Genomic DNA, 26,456 nt, shown 5'->3' with positions numbered 1-26,456 from the left:
CCTCCTTCTTCTCTCTCTCTCTCACCCCTGAACTCTCAAAGTAGCCAGAGAAGCGAAAGAGAAGCAGAGCTAGAGGATCAACAGGCAGCCTGATAAGTTGCTGCTCTCTGTGCTGCACACTCAGACTTGCGGAGAGTCTATGAAGAATGGAAAGGGCTTTGGTTACTTTTAGATCAAGACAACTCGCTGTCATGTGGATGTACTTCAGTCGACTTCTCCTGTTGATGCTCTAAACATGGCAAGTCTCTCAGCACGGAGCCCAGGGAGATTGTCTGGAGAGGATTATAAGGACCAAGAATTAAAAAACCTTTTTGCATTATAGAGGAGAAACGTCTGCAAAGATGGTAAAGTAACATCCCAACAACACAAGTTTTGGTCCTGGTTGTACTTCTTGTCTGTTGTTACTTTCTGGTTTATGAGTTAAAGTGCTCCACTGACCCAGAGCCTCTGGTTTGGACAAGTGACTTTGTTTCTCTTTCGTACCAATCGTGTGTCTGAAACTTTGGAAGCCTGATATGTTAGAACTAATGCATTGCAAATGCCTTTAGCAGTTTTTCTTTCAGTTTGCATGATACTGTGCACAGTATTGATGCACTTTCTTTGTTCTCTTATTATAAAACCGTATATTTGTGACATACATAGGCAGCTCAAAGCTAATGTAACTGCACTCATCAAACCTTTTTGTTATCCTGAGCACAGTTGGTGGGACTGTTTCACATCAGCAGCCCACGGCATCTCAAGCTTTCTAAGTGGGTGCACACTGACAAAGAGAGAGTGACAGAGAGAGGCACATTGTCTCTTGTTTTGCAGCTTTAAGCCCTTTGATTAGGACTTCATTGATTCGGATGGCACACATACTTCACCGAGTGGTGAGTGTTTTGGAGTATGAATTATTTGGCTGCTTTGCATGGGCACATAATGCAATCCTCCAGTTCAGTGTTGGGCAATTTAAAAAGTTCAAACCGCAGGGCTTTTTACGACTGGAGAGGACCACTCTAATCCCGCTCACAACAGACATTAATCAATGACAAAGAATGAGCCACAACATATTTGATGATGGGATTGTTGGAGGATGTGGCGTCTTTGAACTTGTATTTACTGATTGTTGCTGCTGTGCAAATTGTCAAATAAATGCAGATAAAGAGTTAGGGTTCGATAAAGATCATAAAGTTGCATAGTTTGCTTCTCCACTCAGCTTTATATTCATTCAGTGTACTTTGCATCTTTATATGGAAAGCAGTCAGACCCCTAACATCTGTCGAAGTATACCTTAATGATAGCTTTAAAGAGAGCAGGACTTGGCTGCTCATTGTGGCCACCACTGTACTTTGTCCCCCTCCTTCACATGCACTGCAGCACGTTTACATTCAGCTTTTACAGCCCCTTCTGTTTGTTTTACTTATTGCATGATTGATGCTGTCTTCCGTGACCACCCTCCAACTTCCAGTCATGAGCCGGTAGAGTCTAAATTATTAGATTACTGCATCGTGCGTGACTAGGAGCTTCAATCTTAGGTAAACACTCAGCAATAATACATTACCCAGAGCCCTGGCCTGCTGGTGTGAATTATATTTACCTTTACAGGAGTTACTATGTGACAAGAACAGCCAGGAGTCATTCATTCACCAGCAAGGTCAAGCACTTACTTCTTAAGGCCTTACTGCAGCATGTGTTTCATTCATTGTACAGTGAAAATGGTGATAGTATTTGCAGGGTAAGTGTCAGTTGCAAAATTCAAAGTATATACAAAATGAATGCAAATCATCAAAGCCAGTAGTTGCTCCTGGGTCTTCGATGTACTCTCGTCCTACCAAAACATGTTTGGTTTGAGCTCAGCGGGTTTTTCTGTGATTCATCCAAAATGGTAAATCTCTCATTAGCAAAGGTTATTTTAGAACAATTCAACAATGGCAGATTTAGAGATTTAGTTTATGTTTTTCTGAATTCATAACAAGGAGATGATCTTTTTAAACGTGCATTAATTGTTTTTTGGGGCAAACAGCTGACTACTTACAAATCCAGCAGACGCAGAACAATATTACCATTCTTCTGGTGTTTGTGTCCATCTGATGAATGTAAGTCCAATATTCACTTGCTCTCCTCTAACCCCTTGGAAAATATCAGGCACTTTAGCTGCTAAATTCTCCCCTGTGTTCACCAGCTAGTTGCTACCTTTGCCTGTCTTCTGTTTGGTATTTGGTTCAGCTTTTTGCTAATAAACCCCCTGCTAGCTGCATTAAGAATTATGAATGTAATGTTGCGAGTGTAAAACCAAAACAGTGAGCTGAAAGATGCTAAAACCCTCAATAAAGCCGAGGAGAACTGCAGTCGGGTGAAAAGTCTCTGAGTTTGTGATAACAAGAAACCATCTTTGACACACATGTATTCAATTGACCCGTTGCTTACATAAAGATACTTCTTATAGCAGCTTTAAGTCCCTTGATAATTGACATGAACAGTCTCAGACTCTCACAGATTAACACATACCTGTTCACATCATTAATCAGATATAGTCATCCTTCACAGTGCATTTTTCAACCCATCGGCTTAGAGCTTGCATGCATATACCTTATTCTATTAACTGTTGGAAACACTGTGGACACACTGTGTTAGGGTATCTAGATTTTCATACATACTGTCCTAGCTTTAAAGGATCACAGATGCTCTCTGTCTGTCACAACAGCCATCAGTAGCTGCCTCCCCACAAGTATTCACGTCTTTACAATACTATCGTCTGTGCTTCCTTTGGCAGACAGATAATAATTCCTGCCCATTGCTTCACTCATTGTAATTTTGCCAAATTTCAATAGAGCCAGACAGGGAAAAACGAAACAATAAACTGATGTGATTTGTGGAGCTGTTTGAGCCGAATTATTTAAATCTTGCTTCAATCAACGAGTCAAGTTTCTGAGAGTTGTCACCGAGCTGTGAACCATATTTTTCAGTGTGTTTATTATCTCGGTATCACAAAAGTGGGTCAATCTCAAGAGAGGCTGTGCAGTATATTTTCAAAACAGAGCTGTTGGCGAGTGTTTGGGGAAAAATGTCTGTGAAGCTATCTGCTGGCTATGAGTCAATTTTCAGAATGCATTGTCTCTAGAAACAGCGGTCATTTCCTTCCCACTCTATTTGAAAGTCGCTGTTGTTGTTGTTGTTGATAACTGTTGATAACAGTTGTGTTATAGCATTGACACATTGGTCTCAAGTCCTACGATCAGTTTTTGCTTGTTTGAATTCAAAACCAGCTGAACAACTTCAACCTGTGAGTCAAATCTGAGGTGACTCGCTGTGTGACGAGGCAACATTTACTGAAGGATAAGACCTTGAGTTCCTATTCCATGTAGACTGCTGTCTCTGTTTGGAGTTGTGCACTTGTTTGCAAAGCTCAAGGACAAGGAGCAGCAGATGTCAGTGTTTCGTACACTCCTTATAAACAGACTCACATGCTGACAAAATAACAAATACCTTGTGTTAGGGCTTAATAGATTTTACAAGGCCTTCCTTCACTCGTATTATTAACCCTTTTTCATTTCTTGGCCATTTTAACATTTTGAGAATAACTATGTGAGCTATTACAGTGTGTTGCAGTCTCTGGATTGTATTAACTGAGAGTTTGCCAGAATACAAGCTTTGGGAAAAGAGCTCTGATCCAGAAGACTTTGTTTTGTCATGCTAAATGGGAGCGGTTCATTATGAATCAGTCGTAGACATTCCATAGAAAAAAAAAAGGCCAACATGTGAACTGTTTAGTTGTTACATGTCAGTTTTTGTTATTAAATATACATGGGGAACTTTTAATCTTTTGTGAAGACTTTTTGACGTTTTGTATTTTAAAGTGTGTCCCTATTACACACACACCTGCACTTCTTTGCCAATCACCTCATCGGGCAACTTATTTTTTAACTTTGTCTGATCCTGTGGTAGTTTTTAAAAATATGCTGACCTGGCATGACGGAAAGGATATAATCAGTCTCTTTGTTAAGTGCGTCCAAAACAGCAGATGCAGGCATTGCTTCAGAGCACTGATCTTTATGTGTGGCTGTGAGTCAGTTTATGATTTCAAAAGAGACGACAGCAGTGATTTATGTCCAACACTGATTCAGACACACTTGGTTGATTGTTCTGCAAGATAGTAAAAGACAAATATTATCAGCCGGATTGAGTCTTCTAAATTACGTGGGAGATGTCTGACGGTCAATGTTCATCATTTACAGATTCAGGGTGGATTAATGAGTCACTTGCGACACCAAATCTCAGCTCACCCAGTTTTTAATTCTTGGATGTCATGTGATATGAGAAAAGAACCCGAAACCAGACACACTACCATTCAGCCTCTTCACTTAACAAACATAGCTTGAGTTCTTTAAAACTACAAAATGAATAAATAATAGGAACTATGCTAGATTAAAGGTCTGATAGCCATCACACACACACACACACACACACACACACACACACACACACACACACACACACACACACACACACACACACACACACACACACACACACACACACACACACACACACACACACACACACACACACACCATGTTTACTCCTGTGACTCTAAGAAATGATGTAGAGGTTTTGCCTTGAACAGGCCTTTTTTACTGGTCCCAAAGATTTAAGATGGCTTAGCTGAATGGAGTGCCCCTCTGCTGAGTTTAACAAGAGTGGATCACACACAAAGACAGCACTGTCTCACCGCCAAATAGGAGATACTGAATGTTGTAGGAGGAAAAAGTGGAAAAGGACAGGGAATCACTAAGAGATACTGGTTACATGTTTTTGATTAACATATGAACGATTGCCCCAAGACCCAACATCTTCCCATTTGTAGGTCTTTGAGCATGAAAACCAGCTGATATCCCATTAGCCCTTTGTGCCCACAGTGTGACTGGCTGAGGTCATGGCTGGCTTTATGGCTGACTTGGTGGAGTCATCAGAGACACTCTTGGACATATCTGCATGTCCTAACATGCAGAATTCAGGTAGTCTTCAGGATTTACCGTTTCTCAACTGCCACTTATGCTGATGTTTTGGCTTTAGCCACAAGGCGCAGAGACAGTCAATTTCTTATGAGGATTAAAGCAAATGTGATGACCAGTCAAGACAGAGACATCACCAAATCCTTCCAGCTTGTTTCATCAGGAGCCGAGTCCATTTAGCTGAAGTTAATCTTCTTTAAAATCACATTACGGTATTCTTACCTACTCTAATCTTTTGAGCCTTTGTGGCAGATGAGACAGATACACATTGTGCATTATACACCTTGACAGCTTATTTACACTGTGGCTCAAACTCGGGTCCTGACTTTCTTTGGCCAAAGCCCAAGGCAATATGGAGGAAACCTGTAATTATGTGCTTAATACTCACCACTGCAAAAACTCCCAGGGGGCATGAAGGGACAAGACAAAGAGAGAAGTCTGTTGTCCATACTAGCATTCCAATTCAGGTCAAACAATGATCTTTGTTGGAGACTGAAGGTCTTAAGAGTTTAATCAAAGGCTGCACTGGACAATAATGATCAGAGAGGGAATCCCCTTTTGCCGAATGTGTAGAGGAGGCGGCGGTGGAATGTGGTCGTCAGCTGGACATCGATCAAACCCCACTGTCTCTGCAGGCCAAGATAAAGGTTTGGGATTTAAGCTTGATTGAACGTTGCTCGCTGGCTGATTGTAGGAGTAAAAAATACTCCAGAAAAAGAAGTAGCAACTCAGTTTCTGTCAACGTAAGGAAACGAGAGCTAGACACTGTGCTGTGATTTACAGGGAAGAATTGTGTTGTCATAAGGATGTAGGGAACTGATTGTGTCTGGGTGCTCAACTCAGGACGGAACAAATTGCTGTTAACCAGGAGTTTTTGTAATGGGAGGAACTGTTAAAACACAAAAGGAATGGCTTGGGTGCAGATAAAACAGCAGAGATTATACATTACGATGGGTGTGTTCAGCCAAAAGGAGACTGCATGGAAAGACCAGGAAACTGCAGCATCCATCTCAGAACCTCAGGTGTTTGCCTAGCATTTATAGAGAGTACGCCTTGACATCTCACTTCTTTATGGTTTGCAAAACTATTTCACCTCCACTGCCCAAACTAGCAATATTACTACTATAAATTGGGAGAGCTGTGGCATTGGGAGATCACACACAAACATCTTGAGAGAGGAAAGGTCGACAATGATTGGTACAACACAAATAAGAGGACACAAAATCATCAGGAGTAGTTTTTAAATGTGTTTTTTTTAAATGTAACAGCAGATGCTGGATATTTGTATGTTTGTCAGTCAGGGTGTCACATGTATTTTCGGTATTTTCCAGAGAGGTTGTGAATAAAGTTCATCAATATGTTCTTTTTCAAATCCAAAATTTCTTGCTCACCGAATTGTGCAGGTACGTGAACAACTTTTTTTTCCAGTTTTGTTTTCTATTATTATAAGTTAACTAGAATTATGATTAAATTAATGTATTTAAATACCAAAACAACATCTCCTACTCTGCTTTGTCTCAGAAGAATTCCTGCAGGCATGTTTGACATGTTGTCTGGCAGTTTGTCACATGTAACGAGATACAAAAGAACTCACAACACCGGCAGTTTACCCTCCCCTACCCTCGGTTCATTTGGCTGGCTAGCCGGATTGAACTGGGTCCAGCTGAGCAATGCTTTGTAAAATCTCAAGAGGATCTCACTCATGGGAATATATCACTGGCCAAACCACCCACAGAGAGGGGTGCCAGTCGGGGAGAAAGGTCTCATACCTTTAACCTTTTTTTGTTTTAAGAAGAAGTTTATCCAGGCATATGTGTCATTTCAGAGTGTAAACAAAAAGAGGTTTAAATCTCACATGATTTTGAAGTAATGTTATGATAATTAGTCACTTGTATTTTTGTTTGGTTTTGGTTTAGCTTTCAGTGAAGGTTTGACTATAGCCAGGCTACAGAAGAGTGGACACACTCTAATATTTTTTCAGCCAAACTCCATTTATTCAAATACAACATACACAAAGGGAATTTAAACATCCGAGCCCTGTACAGTGATTCCACAGAGCTGTGTTGTATGAAATGTAACCTCTGGTTTATCTTTAGCTTTGAGAAAAACAGTAGAACCCAAAGTTGAATGGCTGCAGTCAGTCTAAAACAGCTGTGATGCATTACCCTTCAAGAGCCGGCCTCGAAGGTATTCTCTTCTCCGCTCCCTAATCTATTGTGACAGATGTGCACAATCAGAAAAAAGGAAGCATTCTTCTCTACTGAGGACATGAAATGTCTACAAGTGATACAAGGACTTAAGTGGTCAAATGTTGACATTGATTTACACTGAATGGCGCTCATTTAATACTGAACACCTCATTTGAACAAAAAACACCTTGTTTCTAAATGCACAATTCCAAGGTTAGCGAACAAGCAATGCAACACTAAACTGAGTCACACAACCAAAGTTGAATGATTCACTGAATTATTCAGTGAAACATGAAACCACTCTATGACCTTTGTTCCCTAATGTTTCTACACTGTCCAAGGTGCTCACATAAGCATCCGCTAGCCAAGCAGTCAGCACAGTCCCAGTGCTAACCAGTGTGAGGTCTTTGAAGCTGCTGCACTTGTGTTTACCCTGGGCTGGTCTCTGGTCTCGGTCAGGGCATCAAGCTAAATGAGGAGGGGGGCTAAAAACTGACTCCTTTGTGGGGCTGGGAGATTAACACAGCAGGGTACTGAGAACTGATTGTATGAATAGCACGCCTGCTGTGGTTAGCGGCTAAGACCTGTCCAGATCCAGAGTAAGCGTCAAGTCCTTATTTTCAACTCTTTCCATTACAAAGAGACATTTATTTGACTGTACGGGATGCGAGGTGATGAATGAGAAAGCAAATCATAATACCAAAGAAGTGCTTTACACCTCTATCAAACCAGACAAGCCTGTGAAAGTATTAAACACATATACCTATGAAAAACATTTACGTAGAGAGACTGATGCCTGAAGTTTTGTACAGTTAGTCATGTCCACTTTATGCTTAATTGTAAAGCAAGGCAAGTTTATGTGTACGGCACCTTTCAACAACAATACAATTTAAACTGCTTTTTCTTAAGACAGAAAGGCGTTTACAAAGGATTTACACAAGGACATATAAAAAGAAACACGGAAAAAGGTTTTAAAAAACTAACTAAAATTAAAATAACTTTGGTAATCCTATATTCATCTAGCCCGATCATCTGTGGTTTATGCCTAAATACCTGCAAAATGAATGACATTCAATTAGCCTTACTTATTAGCAACTTGTTAGCTTGATTACACTGCTAGGATGGTGAATATAGTTAATATTATACCTGCAAAACGCTGCCACTGTGTTCATGTAAGCATGCTGACCTATATTTTGTGATCATTAAGCTCAAAGCATCCCAACTTCACAGAGCTGCTTTGCTTGGTTAAACCAACTAACAGGCAAGGCCCGGAAGTAATTATTGTAGCTCCTATATTGCATGATGAAATCAGAAGTACAGTATTTGCAGTGCTCAGCATTGCATTAGTTGCTTGGCTGTTTTACAATATATGTTGTCAACCCTCACGTCTCAAAACATCACCACCTCAAATGCACGCGGTCGGGTCGGTTTACCAAAAAATGCTTTGAAGATGGCTTCTTTGTATCTGAAAAGTTTCTGTGTGTTTTGCTGGACGTCACCCATGGCACAGCTGCTGCTAGCAGTAAACACAAACACCAAGTGTGCCTCTTGGTGTCATTAATACAGCTGTTGCTTCTTTATGTACATGTTTTGACAGGACTGTACATTTCTTTGGCCCACTGGTCTTCTACAAACACACAAGTTTAAATGAAGACGGTCCTGGCTAGACATGAAACAAGTTGCATTTACTCATGCAGCACAGACTTAATCATCTCCAGATAAGTTGAGCAACTTGTATTACCCCTTTATATCCTGTGAGGATGATGATAATTTACCATCATAGCACTTTTTATTTTTTTCTTCCTCACTTTGAAGCTGAGAAACTCCTTAAGGGATTTGAAACGAGCACAGCCAGGGGCAAAAGGTCATTTGCAGAGCATTTGGCCATGTGGACCTTCTTCAAATATAACAATGTTAGATTAGACATGTACTTTTGAAATTCGTAGTCAATATTACACACCCAGGGTTCTTATTTTTATACGCATTTGACCAAAACCCACACAGCACAAGGCTATTGTAACATTTAAACAACATTAAATGGTATTTAATAACTGCAATGCCGGGATTTTCCGTTTGAGGGCAGCTTTAATTATTTGAGACAAGAGAGTCTTTTATGGAAGATTTAGTGGGTCTGAATTAAATGTCGTATGATTCATGTGCTTTGGTTGACAGTTCAATACAATTCTCATTTGAGAAGAATGTGCAGATCCAGCCACTCCTTTATTTATCTACGACAAACATGACATTGATGTTGTGTTAAGCCTTCATTATATGCACAGCAGCTGTTTTAATGCAATTATTATTATTATATTTTTAATCTTTGCAATCCTAGTTTTAGGGTTTGGAGTTACTGTGGCTTTGACAGAGGCTTTTAGATACAAAAGTAAAAATAAAAATAATGCTTACAAATGTATTTCTTTTTTCAGAAAGGTACAATTTGTCATGAAGTAAAACGGTATCATAACTTTTTTATGTTTTGTTGAGGCTAGTGATTAAGATGTTATTACACAAACCTCATGTCACTGACCGGCACCTTTTCTTGTTCCCCAGAACCCAGAATCTCTCGACTCGTCCATCCAGGGTGCCCTCTCGGCCCTCTTCCCACCCTTCGAGGCCACAGCACCCATCGTCCTCTGTCAGCTGTTCCGCACCATTGAGGAACGTTACCACGGAGATGCGTTACAGTGTCTGCTGGACTTCCTCATCCCCTCCAAACACCTGCTGGAGAGTGTCCAACAGGCAGCATGTGTGAGTATTTAATACAGGGGTGTCACACTCATTTTAGTTAAGGGGCCACATACTGCCCACTTTGATCTCAAGTGGGCCAGACCAGTAAAATAGGGGCGGCTGTGGCGTAGTGGAGAGCAAGGTAGTTCTCTAATCAGAGGGTCGGTGGTTCGATACCCGGCTTCGGCAGTCGATGTGTCCTTGGGCAAGACACTTAACCCCAAGTTGCTCCTGAAGGCTTGCCATCGGTGTGGACTGGATGTTGCATGAATGTTAGTTAGAGTCTGATGGTGGCACCTTGATGGTAGCCTGTCATCAGTGTGTGAATGGGTGAATGATATGTAATATACTACTGACTGTAAGTCGCTTTGGATAAAAGCGTCTGCTAAATGACTGTAATGTAATGTAATGTAATGTAAAATCAAAAAATATTGATGCACTTGTGAGGGCTTACTGATACAGTGCGACCCCCAGTGGACTGATTAGGAATAGCAGCTACTTTTATAGAAATGCAATTTATGTCTTTCTGTAATTTTCACACTGATTTAATATATCTTGGTGGAAACATCTGCACCCACGCTCTTTTTCCTCATTGCTAATATGTTGCAATAATAAACGCCCATTATCGCTTACAAATCCCAGTAAGAAAACGCTACAGAACTTCACTTAAAATCATCGCACTTTTAAGTTTACTTCTGCATCAAAGTAATCCAGAGATAAATGTCTGTAAATCTAAGGGTATATTGCAAAAAAAACCAAAGAAATGTTTCAAATGATACTAGTAATAAATCTAATTCAACAGTTTCTTCTAATAAAAGTTCACAGATGACTGAGATTTTGAAATAGCAGTTAAGAAAACTATAGAAATTAGAAACAAATACATCAATGAAACATTGAGAAAGTAGAGTAAATTAAAACCTCCATTTTATTAAAATTACATTGACTTTTTTTTCTTTTTTTCTAGGCTGGATACTCTGATGTGGTTTTCCGCTGTGAGGGCTGGCCTCTGTGTCTCCATGACAAGACCGTCATCCAGTTAGCACCTGTGAACCCTTTGCTGCTGCGTCCTGGAGACTTCTACCTACAGGTGGCACCTTTCGGGGACCAAGCAGCTCGCGTTGTTCTCAAAAGTCTTCTGGAGGAGGGTTGTCGAGAAGTGGAGGAGACACCGGTTCCTGAGACCTCCTACCCCTGCCTCTTCACTGAGGAATGGCTGCAGGACATCAATGAAGGACGCCACGGGACACCTCTGTCACGCTGCTTGCTTTGCACAGATCAAGGAGTAATCAAGTTACCCTGGGCTAAAGTCGCCATCCCAGAGTTTTTAGATAAGCCCAAAATCATGCCAACATATCGGGAAGCTCCTCCCGAGCCAAAACAGATCTCAGTTCCCTCCCGTTTTAACTCCTCCACCCTGCCGATGGAAGCCATTTTAGTTCCTGCAAAGGACAGGATGCCAGCATCTTTGAGACCTGTGGACTGCTCCTACAAACTTGTCAAAATGGATCGAGAAAGACGAACCCCAAAATCATGCTCAAGACCTTTAATCAAACCTGTGGGTTGGGTTTCTCCAAATACCTGGGACAGTCATAACTATCGAGAGATTGAGGGCGATTATGTCGACCTGGTGGATATTGCCACAGGCAAGGAGTCTGTGGATAAACAGAGAAGCAGCCATCTACATCCACCTAATTCAGTTTTGTTCAAACCCGTCAGACCACCGCCACCTGTTCCAATTGGGAATAATGTTCCCTATGGACGCACCGTCCAGTGTGCGGAGGAGCCTTGTACACCGTGCAGCCAGAGAAGGCTGGAGCATGAGCCCACTGATCAAGACTTGAAGTGTAGGTACAGAGACTCGTACGTGGCAGCACTGAGCAACCCAGTCGCTTTTGAGAGGGGCAGTGTAGACGTCCTGGCTGCCCTGCAGGAGGGCGGCCATTGTGAGGACGGAGAGTTAAGAGCCAGGGGTGCATTTGAAGCTCAAAGAGACGAACTTGGAAACTTTTGTAACCACTTTAATAAACCTGTGATTAGAAACAAGCTCTGCAAGGACAGACAATGCTGTGAACCAACTCCGGAAAGTTTTGTATCTCCCCTCAAAGACCTTCCTACGAGTTCTGAATCAGAAAACCTCATGAAGGAATCACCCACGATTTTGAAATCAACCCCTGGTTTGAGCCAGAGTCACAAAGTTCAGATGAAACTTATTTCCCACCAATCAGGGCAGAATGCTGGTGTGCACCCAGGTTCAGATGGAGACATTAAACCATCTCAGAAGGTGGAGGTTCTTAAACCATCAGGGAAACACAAAGTCAAGTTGAGGTCTCTGTCCACTGTGTCAGAGACTTCTAAAGGGAGTCCACTTCTCTATAAAGTCAACAACAGGAGCCACAGTGATATCTGCCCTGAAACAATCACCAGCATAATGCAGTGTAAGAAAGGTGAACTGTTGGATCAGGTAACTTTGAAGCTGGAAAGACTGAAGTCCCCTAAAAAAGGTTAGCGAGAAAGGCTGACTACTTTCATTCTCTCCTTTTCCCTCCTCTTTCTTTGTTTTAACCTCCACACATTAAGATTGTACGTTGTTATTACTGCACACACAGCCATATCTTATGATCTGTTGCTCAATGCTTAAAGGGCCACAACATTCACACCAAACAGACTGATTAAAACTTGACTGTGACCTCGCATGCTTGAGGGAACGTGCTCCATTGAGATCATAAAGGCTCTTCATAAAGAGGGTTCAAAGGTCAAAGATCAGGCTAGCCTATGATCTTCTCCCACTGCTGTCTGAGTGCTTCGGCTACGTTCACGCTATTCCCATTACTGAGGGAGTGAACGGAAATAGCATTCTGCACCCCGATGAAAGGGAGAGCCTGAACCCAAAAAGAAAGGGCAGAGCATTCCTCTAATGCAGAGAGACAGCATGACATGCAAGAAGGAGGGTTCTGTGTCCCCTGCACCCGCTGGCATGCACCCTCATGCCCTCAGAGGGGCATGTTGAGATCTTGACTGGAGACATGCTTGTCATGGACTATTAAAGCAGCAAAGAGAGAGAACACAGGCAAGGCTTTGTTGGCCCTAAGGAGAAGCCAATTAGGATGTCTGAAATCAAAGCCAGGCTTAGTAGCCAGGCCACTACAGTGTTTTGTTACAGAGACCATGTCCAATGTCTAAAGGCTGTCTCTACACAGCTGTGCAGCTGGATCCATGTTGAAGGAGGACTATTTAGATTTATGAATGAAGCACTGAATAATTACTGTTAGTATAAAAGGGCAAAGGTTGCTGGACAGAATAGAAAGTTGAGAAAAGTTGATACTTTATACACTTAGAAATATTAGCGCTGTCTTAGGAATGTCCTCAAGAGAAATAGTCTGATGGATTAAACAAAATCAAGTAATGAGAAACAAAACACACACACTTGTTTTGCAATGCTCCAATTATACTTTGTACTTTACTATACTTTACTTGTTTTTCTATTCTTTTTTTGGGGGAATATAATTATATTTGTGTGTACTGTCATGCAGACTCCCAGTCAAGTAGGAGTGAAACTCCCTCCAACGCAGATGGACCAGACTCAAAACTCCAAAACTCAAGGATAGAAAAGCCATCTACCACACAAGTTCAACTTCTATCTCCAAGTTCTGACTCTCCTCAGCCTCCACAAACCGAGGGATCAGGTTTCAGAGGCATCAGTGGGATGCTTGAACTGGGCATTATTTGTTTGCCAGGTAGTTGATTCACTCAAATACTGTCTTCTGTGTGATTCCTGTATCTCAAAAAGTCACTATCAAAATCATGTTCTTCTCTCCTACTACAGCATTTGTCATTAAAAAAATGTAGTTACAATCACTCTTTGCACCTTTTTGAAAAAACAAATAATACATCCCTTACCTTTTTTTTCTGCCCTGTAAACCCTCAGGCAGCAGGGACAGGACAGGCAGGGCAGTGGTTGAGGTCCATGGTGGAAGAAAGGAGTGGACGTCCACCCTAGTGTCAGCACAGAGTGTCTGTGAACTCCTGCTCTACTTACACTCCATACCAAGGTACTTCAAACAATAACTATTAGACATCTCTGTATCAACAAAGACAGATTATTTATAATTGAGAGCCTAAATATTGGGTGGTGATATGGTAAGCTGTAGTTGTTAGTTTATTGGGATCTCAGATGTGTGATGTGAATATTCGACCACTAGATGGCAGCAGATACCATTTGAATATCTCTAGTGTCCATTGCAGGCTTTGAATAATATGATGCACACTCTTACATCCAGACTCTCCCTTATGGGTCATCCCTTTGTATAGCAGCTGTTTTTCGACAAAGAAAACACTATATTTTATGCAAGATCTCTCAATATTTTGGAGTCATAATTAGTACTTTAGGATTAGCTGGCAGTTACATTGACCTGTGCTGACCCTCTGCCAAAGTAGTATCAATACCCCCCCGAAAGGTCTACTAGCGATCACTTTAACAGTGCTATTTGTTTACACTGGGTTTAATGGAGTCTTTGAAGTTCAAAAAGCAAATCTACTAGATAGCTTGGCCTTCCTCTGTCCCCACTGAAACGCTACATCACAACAGTCTCTGGCCAGGCTGGCTGCCAACTGTCTGGTATGCAGCGCCTTGCTAGAATTGGCAGCCAAGTCTTACGTAGGCTCACACAGCAGTAACCCAAGAAGAGGCCATTAAGAGGGCTGTGTGAAGGTGTCAAAGTGTGGAATTGCATGTGTGAAGAAAGGTGTGTGTGCGTCTGTCAGGGAGAGATAAAAAGATAAATAGAGATTTGAGAAGTGGAATAAGTAAATAAAGCCTAAAAGCCTCTTATCAAATAAAGACCACTGTGATGAGGTCAGAATGTTTGAATTTGCTCTAACATGATCCAATGTTTTCGTAGGAAAGAAATTCGAGAGCTGGGAATGACTTTGGTCATCAATGCCAGGAAAAAGCCTCCTTCACTTCACTTCTACAAAGCTCTGCTGATGGCCCAGGTTAAAATAACAAACCTGTATGCACAAGTCAGAAACAACAATGCATGCACTCACCCAGAAAAACCCTCACATACAGTACCTAGTCATCAAATGCTAGCAGATATCAAATACCTTGATTCATTCATTTGGAAATACAGAAATACTGAGTAACACAAGTTCATTTCAAGTTTTTGCAAGTTTCTGATTTATCAACATTAAAAAAATGCACCCGGAGGGACAATAATTTTTAGCAAAGACACAGTAACACACACTGTAGGCCTATTGCAAAGTTTCTTGTCAATTGAGAAATAAGGTCAGTGACAGAGTACACTTGTTGTTTTTCTACAATGATCAGCCATCTCACATCTAAATGATCAGAGCAACTATTGCATCGTATTTATTAACACGCAGGACATTTTTTACTTACTGACTATCTACTACAGGAGCAAGCTCTCCATGCTGTCCACAGTATTGTGATGCTGGTGGATAAAGACACTTGTCCTCGACCCGAAAAACAACCAGGGTTACAGGTAAGGAACAAAATCAGTTTCCATGTTTTTCTTTGAACCCTTTGATTTGGGCTAGACATGAGTGGTACTTTTCCCTCCTGCCTAACTTTGTCTTTGTGTTTGTCTATAAGATGGACATGGTGACTTCTATGAAAGCTCTAAACAAGACAGTTGAAGCTTCCCAGCTGACCTCTGACCTGGGAGGGACCTTTACTTACAGTCATACCGACTGGCTGCAGTTCCATCAGGTACTGAATTTTCACTCACATCCCACACTCACTTTGATAAACAGTGGAGTTTCCCGTAGATTAAGTGGAGGCATCTGCTCAACAACAGTTCAACCACTGGGGATGACTCATTATCTACACACCCACAACAAACATTCATCTTATCTGTTGTTCTTTAATGCTACATTTAGCTTTGAGTGGAGGGAGGGTGAGGTCCACAAGGCCCGGTGGTGTAGCACTGTCGCCTCACAGCAAGAGGGGCCTGGGTTCAATTCCCGGGCTGGACAACCTTCTGTGTGGAGTTTGCATGTTCTCCCCGTGTCAGCGTGGGTTCTCTCCGGGTTCTCCGGCTTCCTCCCACAGTCCAAAGACATGCAGCTTAGGTTCATTGAAGACTCTAAATTGCCCGTAGGTGTGGATGTGAGTGTGAATGGTTGTCTGTCTCTATATGTCTGCCCTGTGATAGGCTGGCGACCTGTCCAGGGTGAACCCTGCCTTCACCCATTGACAGCTGGGATCGGCTCCAGCACCCCCGCGACCCTTAACTGGATAAGCGGTTACGGAAGATGGATGGATGATTAATTACATTTTTTATTAAAGTATATATTTATTATTAAAGTATAAATTACTGACAGATATTTTATACTGGTCATGCAACACTGATGAGTAAAAGCCTTACTGGTTCAGGTATACTAGCAGAGCCAGATGTGTGTTATGTTTTTATATGACAATAACAGTCATAGAAAATATACAGCAGAATGTAAGAGGAATATGCAGGCATCATTTGACTTCAAAAAATGTGTGGATATCGAATCCAAACTTTATTACAGACTCAGAGTCTGCATGTATTTTCTCAAACGTTTCGCACATTAGGGCATTAAACTGCAGGTCAGAGGGAAGCATTTAAAGTTTGTGATGTACAGCAGCTGTTCCAGTCTCAGCATGGCACTGCCTGTGGTGCCCTCTGTAGGCAGCAGATGGCAGAAATGTAGCGACTCTTCAACTGAAAACTTACACTAAGTCTTGAATTGAATTCATTTCAGAGACTGGTTCCCTTCATGGCTGAGCTACGAGGGTCGGACAGCTTACTGCAGAAGGCCATCAAGAAAGTGGATGGCAGCAAGAAAATAGACTCCGCCCAGGTAGAATATACATGTTCATAGTGTGACGTTAAGTAATTGATGCACCGCACATTCTGAAGCAGAGCAGACGTGTTGACTTTGCTTTTTCACGCGGCTGCTACAGGAAGTGCAGCAATGCATTCAGGAACAGAAGGCCTCAATGAAAGAGGTGCTGGAAGACACCCGACTTGTTACTCTGCAAAGAGAAGGAGGGGCTGCTTTGGCCAGAATGAGGAGAGAGGAGTTCAGATTTCCACAGTCTGAGGACTACAGGTATCAGATACAATCTAAATCTACTTAAGTTCTCCCTCTTGTCCCAATCTGCACACTGTAAGGCATACATGACAGCAACATTGCTCAGTGTTTAAATACCATTTCACCTGCATTTTCTTGCATCATCACTGATTAATTGTTTTATCTTACACTAAACATTGTAAATATTAAACTTACCTCACCACCACAATGTTGACTACTTACTTTACCAAAATGAAAGCCTCTGCACATTCACACAGGTGTTTCCAATTACTCTGGCTGATTATACCTCTAATTAGTTGTCAAATGACTATGTACTAATAAGAGTATGAGCCTAAGGTATCCCAACCTAACAAGTAGAACAAAATTAATGGATGGGTAAGGGAGATGTCCATCAAGTGCAGTTTGTACACGCCCACACTGTTCTGAGAACAGCTCTAATTTGCATCATCAGTGAAAACACCTGTGTGAGCAGGGGCTTTAAGAGTTTTCAAACATAATTTATGATTATTATTATTTAATGAATTACCAAAAAGCATCAAATGTAGTTTTCATTTTGTGTACCTCGACCAGCTTCAACATTTAAATGTGACTCGCTGTTTAATGCTAATAGTATTTATAAATCAATAATACATGATAATATAACACTGCCTTGGGCCATTCTGCATAACTAGCAAGTTCCATTGAAAATTTAGTCTTGAGTGAATTATATTTTTTAGGCCTTTATATTTACAGATTATTATAATATACACACACTATTTATATTGGCCTTTTTTGTAATTAACAGTATGGCACCACAATTTATCCAGGCAACAAGCAAGTGGGCCTCTGTAGTTCCAGGTAGTAAAATCATAATGTGACATATCGCCTATAATCTTCTGAGGTGATCCTGATTTAACAATGGTGCATTTACTGCCATTAGGAAGTTACTAATGCTACTTTACAATGTGCTTCAAGTGGTTTGTGATTTACCTGTTTGACCATGTTAACACCGTCTTTGCAGAGATGCTCTGGAGTCAGTGACAAGTCTGTATAACCAGGTGGAGGAGAAGCTCCACACTCTGGTGATGAGATCAAATGAGTCACTGCAGCACCTAGAGTTCCTCTTCCGGCTCAGAGAGATGGAGGCCGACATTAGCACGGTAAAACAACACAACATTGAAGTCTACATTATGTATTGAAGCAGCTGAAATTCATTCACATGCTTTTTTAACACAGGGAGATGAAAGTTGGTCTCCTTTCGAACATTTTTCCATAATGTGGCTGTATTTCAAAAATAAAACCCCTGTATGACACTGTATGACACTCAGTCTGCCAAGAAGCAACTCACATTGTGTATTTCTAAATGATGTCTTTCAGGCTGGGATGTGGTTTAATGCTGAAGGCGAAGAGAGACTGAAGGACTCTTACACAATAGATGATACCCTGGTGTGCACTGAAAAGGCCTTGCAGCACTTTGATGTGTTTCTCGCTCAGTCTAAGGTATAACAAAGAAGTACTATAACAAAAAAAGGTTAAAAAAATGAGACAAGCTACCTTATTTGGTCTGTGTGTCTCTTTAGTTTTCTTTGATGTTGCTACAGTTGAATAATATTTAAGATAACTGCACCGTTAACAGTGAATAGTAGATTAGAGACTTGCATAGGAGCGGGAAGGAAATAACAAGTTCCACATGCTATCTTATCATTTGTTACAGGAGAAACAACAGTATGCCTTGAGCCTAGTGATGCAGGCAAAGGCAGTTGTCGGCACAAGTGATCCCAGTCCTGCAACAGATGTTTTCTTGACTCTGGTCAGCACTTTCAAATCCAATATGGATGACTTTATGTTGCGGGTAGAACAAAGGCACAAAGAACTGGACACACTGGTGCATGTGCACCGCTTCTGTGAACAGGTTTGTGTTTTGCCATTGCGCCGTGAATTTCACCTATCTGACATTTCTAATTCAACTCTCTTTCTTTCTTCACTTGTCCTTTGTCCACATATTTCGAACTGATTTATATTAGTTAATTCCCTTCTGTCTCTCTCTATTTCACTCTAGGCGTCTGTTCTGGCCAAGGAATGCAGTCATTTTTTGGAGCAGGTAGAGCAGGGGTGTTACTCAGCTAAGACCCTGAGAACACTCCAGATGTATGAAGAGAGATTAGGTGGTGAATTTTCCACCCCGCACTTCCAGGCCCTGAAAGCCAAGGCCTGTGCCGTGGGATCAAGTGTCTCTGGGGTGATGAGAGTGTGGAATGCAGCCTGGGCCCAGTGCCAAGAAGTTGGACAGCAGCTTAAGGAGATGCTTAAGAAAGAGAGAGTAGATAAGAACCAGATCCAGCAGATCACAGCTGCAAACCCTCAAAGGGAAGACGGAGGAATGGAGAAGGAGGAGAAAAGGAGTGAGGTGGGGGATGATGCATGCTCCCTGGCCCAGCATCCGACCTCTCAGAAAGAGCTAGTCAATATCTCAGAAAGTGATGGAGGAAGCACCACTGTGGCATGCTTCAACCATCATTTAAAACCTGACTTGAAGGGAGAATCTCAAGTTCAGGAATTAAATGAAGCGGCAGTTAAACCTGAGAAAATAAAAATAAAAAATCAAGAAAACATTGACCCACAAACCAAGCAGAGGGCAAGGGATCACCACAGTGAGGCAGATCTGAGGAGCACACACTCAATTGATGGGGGCGGTGATTTTCCATTGCACCAACCTTTGGGTCGGTCCCTGAGCGAGGGTTCAAGTGTATGCTCTCATTTGAAAAGCATCTCTGTCTTTTCACCTTTGAATGTAAGACACAAACACTGTCAGAGCAAAACACAACCACTGGAACAAAATCTGGAGCCCGTCCAAAATCTGCCCATTTCCCATAACAAGAGTTCACGGTCAGGACACCTGAGCTGCGAGTCAAAAAGAGACAGCAATGAAGTGGAGGGTGGAGGATGCACAGTCTCCACCCAGAGCCCTCCAGAGACATTACTCACACCAACAGAGAACAATGGCAGCAATGTTTTGTAAGTAATACCTCTCTCCTTTAGCTTTAATCTAAAGCTCAGTGAGATGATGTCCAGGACATTACAGCAAATTACATAGGATATGTTAATGAATGGCACAATTGTTCTCCAGTTAAACATCACTGCCATACCCTCAAATAAATAATGTAAAACTGAGTATGACCCCGAGCTCACCTGGGTTACGTTATGTGCCTCAAATAAATCAATGATTTCACATTTTCATTTCCTTTTTGTGGGAAAGGAAACTGCGGATGATCATGGAGGAGCTGCTGTCCACAGAGAGGGAGTACGTGAAGGCTCTGGGTTACGTTCGAGAGCACTACTTCTCCGAGCTTGAGAGGCCCGACGTTCCTCAGGACCTCAGGGGCCAGAGGGGAGCGTCTTCGGCAACTTAGAAAAACTCCACGACTTCCATCATCATCATTTCCTGAAAGAGTTGGAGAGCTGCGTGAATGAACCCTTCAGAGTGGGACGCTGTTTCCTACGACATGTAAGTGCCACAATTTATGACACAAAAGTACCAAAGTATGAACTTTGACAGTGCATGGGGTGCAGTAATTGTTCTTTCCATGACACAAAAAGCTTTTGGCAGATGTGAGTTTGCATAATGTCAAGGAGCAGTTCAAGGTTCTTGTTTTGAACAAAAATTGTGATGATTAAACGAATTTCCCTTCCAGATGTGTCCGAGCTGTAGACTAATGTGTTTTTATCTTTTGTGTTGAAATCATTCAGCACATTCATTGGAAATAAGGATTACTTTACTCACACAGCTGTTATGATACACTGCTTAGTCTGCATTTCATTGTGGCTCATGCATTTTTCATTGTTAGTGATAATGATAATGACTAATGGTCTTTATTTATTCCTTTTATTTTAGAGAGAGAGCTTTGCTTTGTATGCCCTTTACAGCAAGAACAAACCACAGTCTGATAGTCTTCTCATCAATCATGGACAGGCTTTCTTCAAGGTGAGAACCACTGCCAGTGTCCCGTTTCTCTTCCTTCTCTAATGTCTCGTCTCAAAACAACAATAGATTGTCTTTAACAAGAAGGAGAATAAATGGTGTATTTTAGCCAGATCTTAGTTTCTGCGAACAGCTCGGCTGTATGTCGGCAGAGCAGTGCTTTCAACTAAATGATAACATTAGCATGCTAACATGCTCACAGTGAAACCCTTGAGCCTCGCTCCTAGCATGGCTAATAAAAAGAAAAGACTGAATAAAAATGTGCAGTTAATCTCTATACATTATATCAGTCTTGATGGATGTCTTCCCATCCACTTAATGTTAGCCTGTTCTCAGCTTTGACGCTATCCTGATAGCTTTAGCCGTGCACTGCTGCACATTTACTGAGTGCTCTGGTTCCTCTCCTCACACACCAGCAAAAGCAGCTGAAGCTGGGGGATAAGATGGACCTGTGGTCGTACCTCCTGAAACCCGTGCAGCGGATCAGCAAGTACAGTCTGCTGCTGCAGGACATGATGAGGGAGTGTGGCCCTGGACAAACCAGAGAGATGGCTGAGGTCAAGGCTGCCCTGGAGGTCATCCACTTCCAGCTCCACCACGGCAACAACCTGCTGGCCATGGATGCCATCCAACACTGTGACGTAAGAATATAAAATATCAAGCAAGAATATTGGAAAAGAGGATTTCCATGTCGTATATACACTACATACATATACAGGTCTACTGTTAAGATAACAATAATAATAATAATTAAGCCTTTATTAGTCCCACAATGGGGAAATTATTTCTCTGCATTTAACCCATCCCGGAGGAGCAGTGGGCTGCAATGAAGCACCCAGGGAGCAACTTGGGATTAGGTGTCTTGCTCAAGGACACCTCGGCATGTTGCCGGTAGAGGGGTTTGAACCACCAACCTTGTGGTTACGGGACAAGCGCTCTACCTCATGTGCCACAGCTGCCCCAAGATACAGTTTATACTGGGATAAGAATGACTTATCACTGTCTCATCCAGCGTTGAGCAACACCATTGGAAATCTACTGAAACCTGGCAATCACAGTAGAGAAACACGTACAGGCAGGACTACAGCAATTAAGAATGATGCAAGTAGTGAGGGTGAGGTGGGTGAGGTGAAAACTTTCATCATTGTGATTTGGATTTGTCCGATACAGTTTGTCAACCATGAGTAATCTGGGATGGAAAGAATGAGATGGATGAGAAGAGTACAGGGAAAGGATAATATTTTTATCGTCCTTTTCATGGAATGTAAAGGGAGGTGTTGTGTGTGGGATGATGGTATGGAGCTCCATTAGTTGGAGAGCAGAGACAGAGGGAATGGAGTTGGGTTCATACATTTTTGTTGGTTAGCTTATGAACTTTATGATCTCTGTTACATTGTCAGAAATAATATGAAAGTTCGTTTTGTATTGATGGTTCACTGTAATTGTGTGATTACATTTTTCTAAATCTGCCATTATGCTCAGTGTTTACAAGTCTGTAGGATTGTCTGACTAAATCTTAATCAGCTGAATTAAGAAGCTAAAGCTACTTGACTATTACATTGCTAAAGAAATGTAACAGTTACAGTTAGTACTTTCTTCTTTCTGGTGCATTATTGCTGACTACAGTACATAACCCCCTGAACTTCCTTCTGCAGGTAAATCTGAAGGAGCAGGGGCAGCTGATACGCCAGGATGAGTTCTTGGTAACATTCAGGAAGAAAAAATGTTCACGCCACATATTCCTCTTTCAAGAACTCATTCTCTTTAGCAAAACCAGGAAGACGGACGTAGGAAATGAAACATATATCTACAAACAGTCGTTCAAGGTACACATATTGCTTCACACACAGATTCAATGACATTTTAATGTTAAATTTGTTCCAGAAATACCAGTAAAATAAGCAATAATAATGAAATAACAGCAAAAGAAGGCCTGTGTGTTGCTGCCACTTCGTCTTTCACACAAATCACATACAAGATTACTACTTACACGTATGGATGCTGAAATGGATAATTACTTACATCAATGACTCAATACGTGACTCATCATTTACAAAGAAAATTTCCATTTGAGGTCACAACATGGGAAGATTTTCCAAATCACTTTTGGCCCTAGCCACATATTAGAGTCTATACATATACGTATATATATATATATATATATATATATATATATATATATATATATATATATATATATATATATATATGAATATATTCTTTGCCCAACACTTTTATTTTATTGTGTCCTTTCCCACAGTTTAGTTAACCTTTTAAAAAACTGCTGTACACTTCACAAGTCCAATTACAACAGTATTGAAGTCTTACCAATCTGTTTGCCGTATCACATGATCAGTTTGTCTTTGTTTACATTTAGACGTCAGATGTAGGCATGACCCAAAACAGCGGTGACAGTGGGCTGTGTTTTGAGATCTGGTATAGGAAGAGGAAAACCCAGGACACGTACACACTTCAAGCAGTCAGCCAGGACATGAAGGAAGCCTGGACCAAGGACCTGGAGCGGATCCTGTGGGAGCAGGCAGTACACAACAGAGGTACCAACAAATGCACAGAAATGCATAAACACACAGGCATGTGTCAGGTTAATGTGATGGTAGCATATTGATACAGCAGAGCCTGGTTTGTTCATGATATAATAACATTTGTACTGCCAATGTGTTAAGATGTTAATATATTGGCTCAATATTGGTTATAATGGGATGAACAGTGATAGTCCTCACTTTTAGATGACTGCTTGTAATGAAAAATAAATACAGTAAACATTGCAGTATAGAGACAACAATCTTTTGTAAGAAAATATCATTTCTTATGTATAAAATATTTTTAATCTATGATTTCACATGTTTTTTAGAGGTCCGTATGCAGGAGAGAGTGTTCATGGGTATTGGAAACAAGCCCTTCATGGACATCCAGCCCAGTGATGCAGCTATCAATGACAGAGCTGTCAACTTTGTTCTGATGGGGAGAGGTAAGCAAATACTGCCAGTATAACACATTTAGTTATTCATTACATTAATTTTAGTCTGTAGACATTGTGATATCTTTCTTTCACTCTATGGCTTATCATACTCCCTCTAATAAAATCTTTCCTGATCTGTGCAGAAAACAGGGTGCAGTCCTCAATGGGATCAAGAGATTCACAGGACCGGCTTCCTGGGCGTCGGACAACATCTGTTGGTTCAGGATGCAGTACGTCTTCCTCCTCTTCCTCTGGAAGAGGTTCCCTGTCCCCTGTGGGATACATGTGTGGGCCAAAGCGGAGGGGGGTTGGAGGTGGCTTTGGAGGATATGTATCACCTCCTGGGGCTCTGGAAGAGGACGACCTGGACCATGAAAGTGGGAGTCACAACTTATTGTGTGAGTTGAGTGTGTAAAAATAAGCAAACATGTTCTTAACTCATATATGACCTAAATGTTGCTTACGATATATTGCAAATGGACTGGAAGATAAGATGCAATGGTACAACCAGGAACCTCCCATTGCCCTGACAGTGTGTTATTAATGGCCCCTGAACAGCTTCACTGAGGCTGCTGGGTATCGTGTTTCGAGCCTTTTTTTTCAGTTTTATTCCACTACAACAAGGTCAGAGGTCAGAGGTTTGGGTCAATTATTTATAAAGACATCCAAGGACATGTCAGAAGGGATGATGATTGCAATCACAGTGTTTGAACCTTGGCTTTCCATTGAATCAATTTTTGAGTGGATCACTTATCCATTCAGCCATCCGTTGATCATGTGTAAAGGCAAGTCCTCTGTTTGTTCCAGTGGACAGCTCAGAGTCATCAGGAGAGAGTGTGAGTGGCTTCAGCAGTTCCAGTCACAGCTACCACTCTGCTGTTATAGGAGAGGTGGAGGACACCTCCTCGGTCTCTGCCTCCATGATCACTGTTAAGGAGGCAGCGGTTGCTCCTGGTACCGAAGCCTCTGCAGTCTTTCACAAACCAAATGTTCGGGCAGGATCCCTAGAAAAAAATCCCCCTCCAGTTGCACCCAAGCCAAAGACCAAACCACAACACCAGGCCAAGGATCTGCTCTGCGGCAAGGTACAGTAAAAAGCTCATAACCAGTGATTGGGTAATTGGTCATGTGGTTAAAAACATTAAATGCAAAATACCTAACTCAACCACAAAGTAAATCACTCACACAAAAAACTATCTCTGCCATCCTTATGCTGAAAAGTCTATTTATTTCTGCATGCTCAGCAAGCTTTATTATGTCATTGATTAATCTGTTAATTATTCATATTAAATTAATAATGTTCCATGAATGTCACAGGTTCAGAACACTAGTGTTGGGAAATCCACTGAGGTTTGACCTGTGATACGCTACAAGGTGAGTGTAGTGCAATTATACAGTACCCGTCTTTCCTAAACAGTTAATCTGTTAACTTAAAAAAGTGTTATGTGTATACTAATTATAAACTGTTCTGCTGTGGAAAGGAAAAGTCAGACTTCTCTTTTTCTCTACAGTTTTGGAGGAAACCCAAGATAAGCTGTCTGCTGGTGTCGGCGTTGAAGATGAAACTATTTAAACAGACATCCTTTTATAGCAGTTGTTACTGTAATCCACTACCACTCTGTAAATACATGTTCTTTTTTAATCTCACCACTAAAACAATAGCTCAGAAGAATGTCTGTAAATGTACTGCACTGAAACAGGGATACATGTTGAACTGGCATGGCTTTGCAAAGTCCACTGTAAATCAGTCTAGTTTCATAGCTCATGCAAAGGGTCATAGAGGTGCGGTCTTTGAGTCAGCGCTTACCTGCTATTCATGGCATAATGCTAAACCTGACAGTAGTCAAATAATGTGGCTAAATCATCCTGGTGAAATGAAATGTTTAGACTTTTATGAGCAGGCACCATCCTGATCCCAGAGCAGTTTGACAAAATCTTGTGGAGGTCTTTGAAGAATTGTGTCACAAAGGTAAAGGCCATAATGCTATCTTTTATGTCCCAAAGGTATTGCCTTTTTGTGCAGATTTATCAAACTTAATCACAACATATGTATGTGTCTTACTTATTTCCTTGAAATTAAAACACATTCACTCTGTCCTTTGTTTTGATTAACCATTTTGTATAAAGTAATGTTTTATTTGAATCAAGATATGTAACACCTGTATGACTTTTTATTCAAAATACAGAATATTTGCAGTGATGATGAATTTGGTGGCTTTTATCTGTGTGTTTTTTTGTCCAACAACTTTTTTTTTGTTGCAATTAACTAAACCCAACATGCTAACAGTGATATTTCTAAAGACAAATTTTGGAGGCCACTATCTTTCTTTAAATTACATTTTTTATATAGTTCCATTACTAGCAGAATTGTCAGATGAGGCATTGATATACCTGTGCAATATGTAATATGGATGTTATAAATGCTGGAATACGTAATACAAATGGAATTCCTAGATTAAATTAAAGCAAATGAGCCCTCGGAACATCATATCGTCCAAGTTTTTTAACAGTATTTCACATATATAACA

General features: G+C 41.2%; 1 protein-coding gene across 1 annotated transcript; it reads left to right on the top strand.

Annotated features, from left to right (window-relative positions):
- The first annotated feature begins 60 nt into the window (after positions 1-60).
- On the top strand, positions 61-26,128 carry LOC129106200 (uncharacterized). The gene is given in 25 exon segments (XM_054617553.1): positions 61-344; positions 9,731-9,928; positions 10,872-12,408; positions 13,438-13,641; positions 13,833-13,956; positions 14,806-14,899; positions 15,322-15,408; positions 15,519-15,635; positions 16,658-16,756; positions 16,860-17,008; positions 17,991-18,129; positions 18,347-18,469; positions 18,684-18,881; positions 19,029-19,984; positions 20,226-20,356; positions 20,359-20,474; positions 20,862-20,951; positions 21,365-21,589; positions 22,604-22,774; positions 23,326-23,503; positions 23,821-23,937; positions 24,072-24,326; positions 24,736-25,013; positions 25,246-25,302; positions 25,440-26,128. Coding segments are annotated over 24 exon segments (5,628 nt in total). The 5' UTR covers positions 61-341; the 3' UTR covers positions 25,285-25,302; positions 25,440-26,128.
- Positions 26,129-26,456: the final 328 nt, after the last annotated feature.

Source organism: Anoplopoma fimbria, chromosome 17 (genome assembly GCF_027596085.1).
Source record: "Anoplopoma fimbria isolate UVic2021 breed Golden Eagle Sablefish chromosome 17, Afim_UVic_2022, whole genome shotgun sequence".
Lineage (NCBI taxonomy): Eukaryota > Metazoa > Chordata > Actinopteri > Perciformes > Anoplopomatidae > Anoplopoma > Anoplopoma fimbria.
Note: the sequence above shows the minus strand (reverse complement) of the source record. Positions and strands in the feature narration are given on the sequence as shown.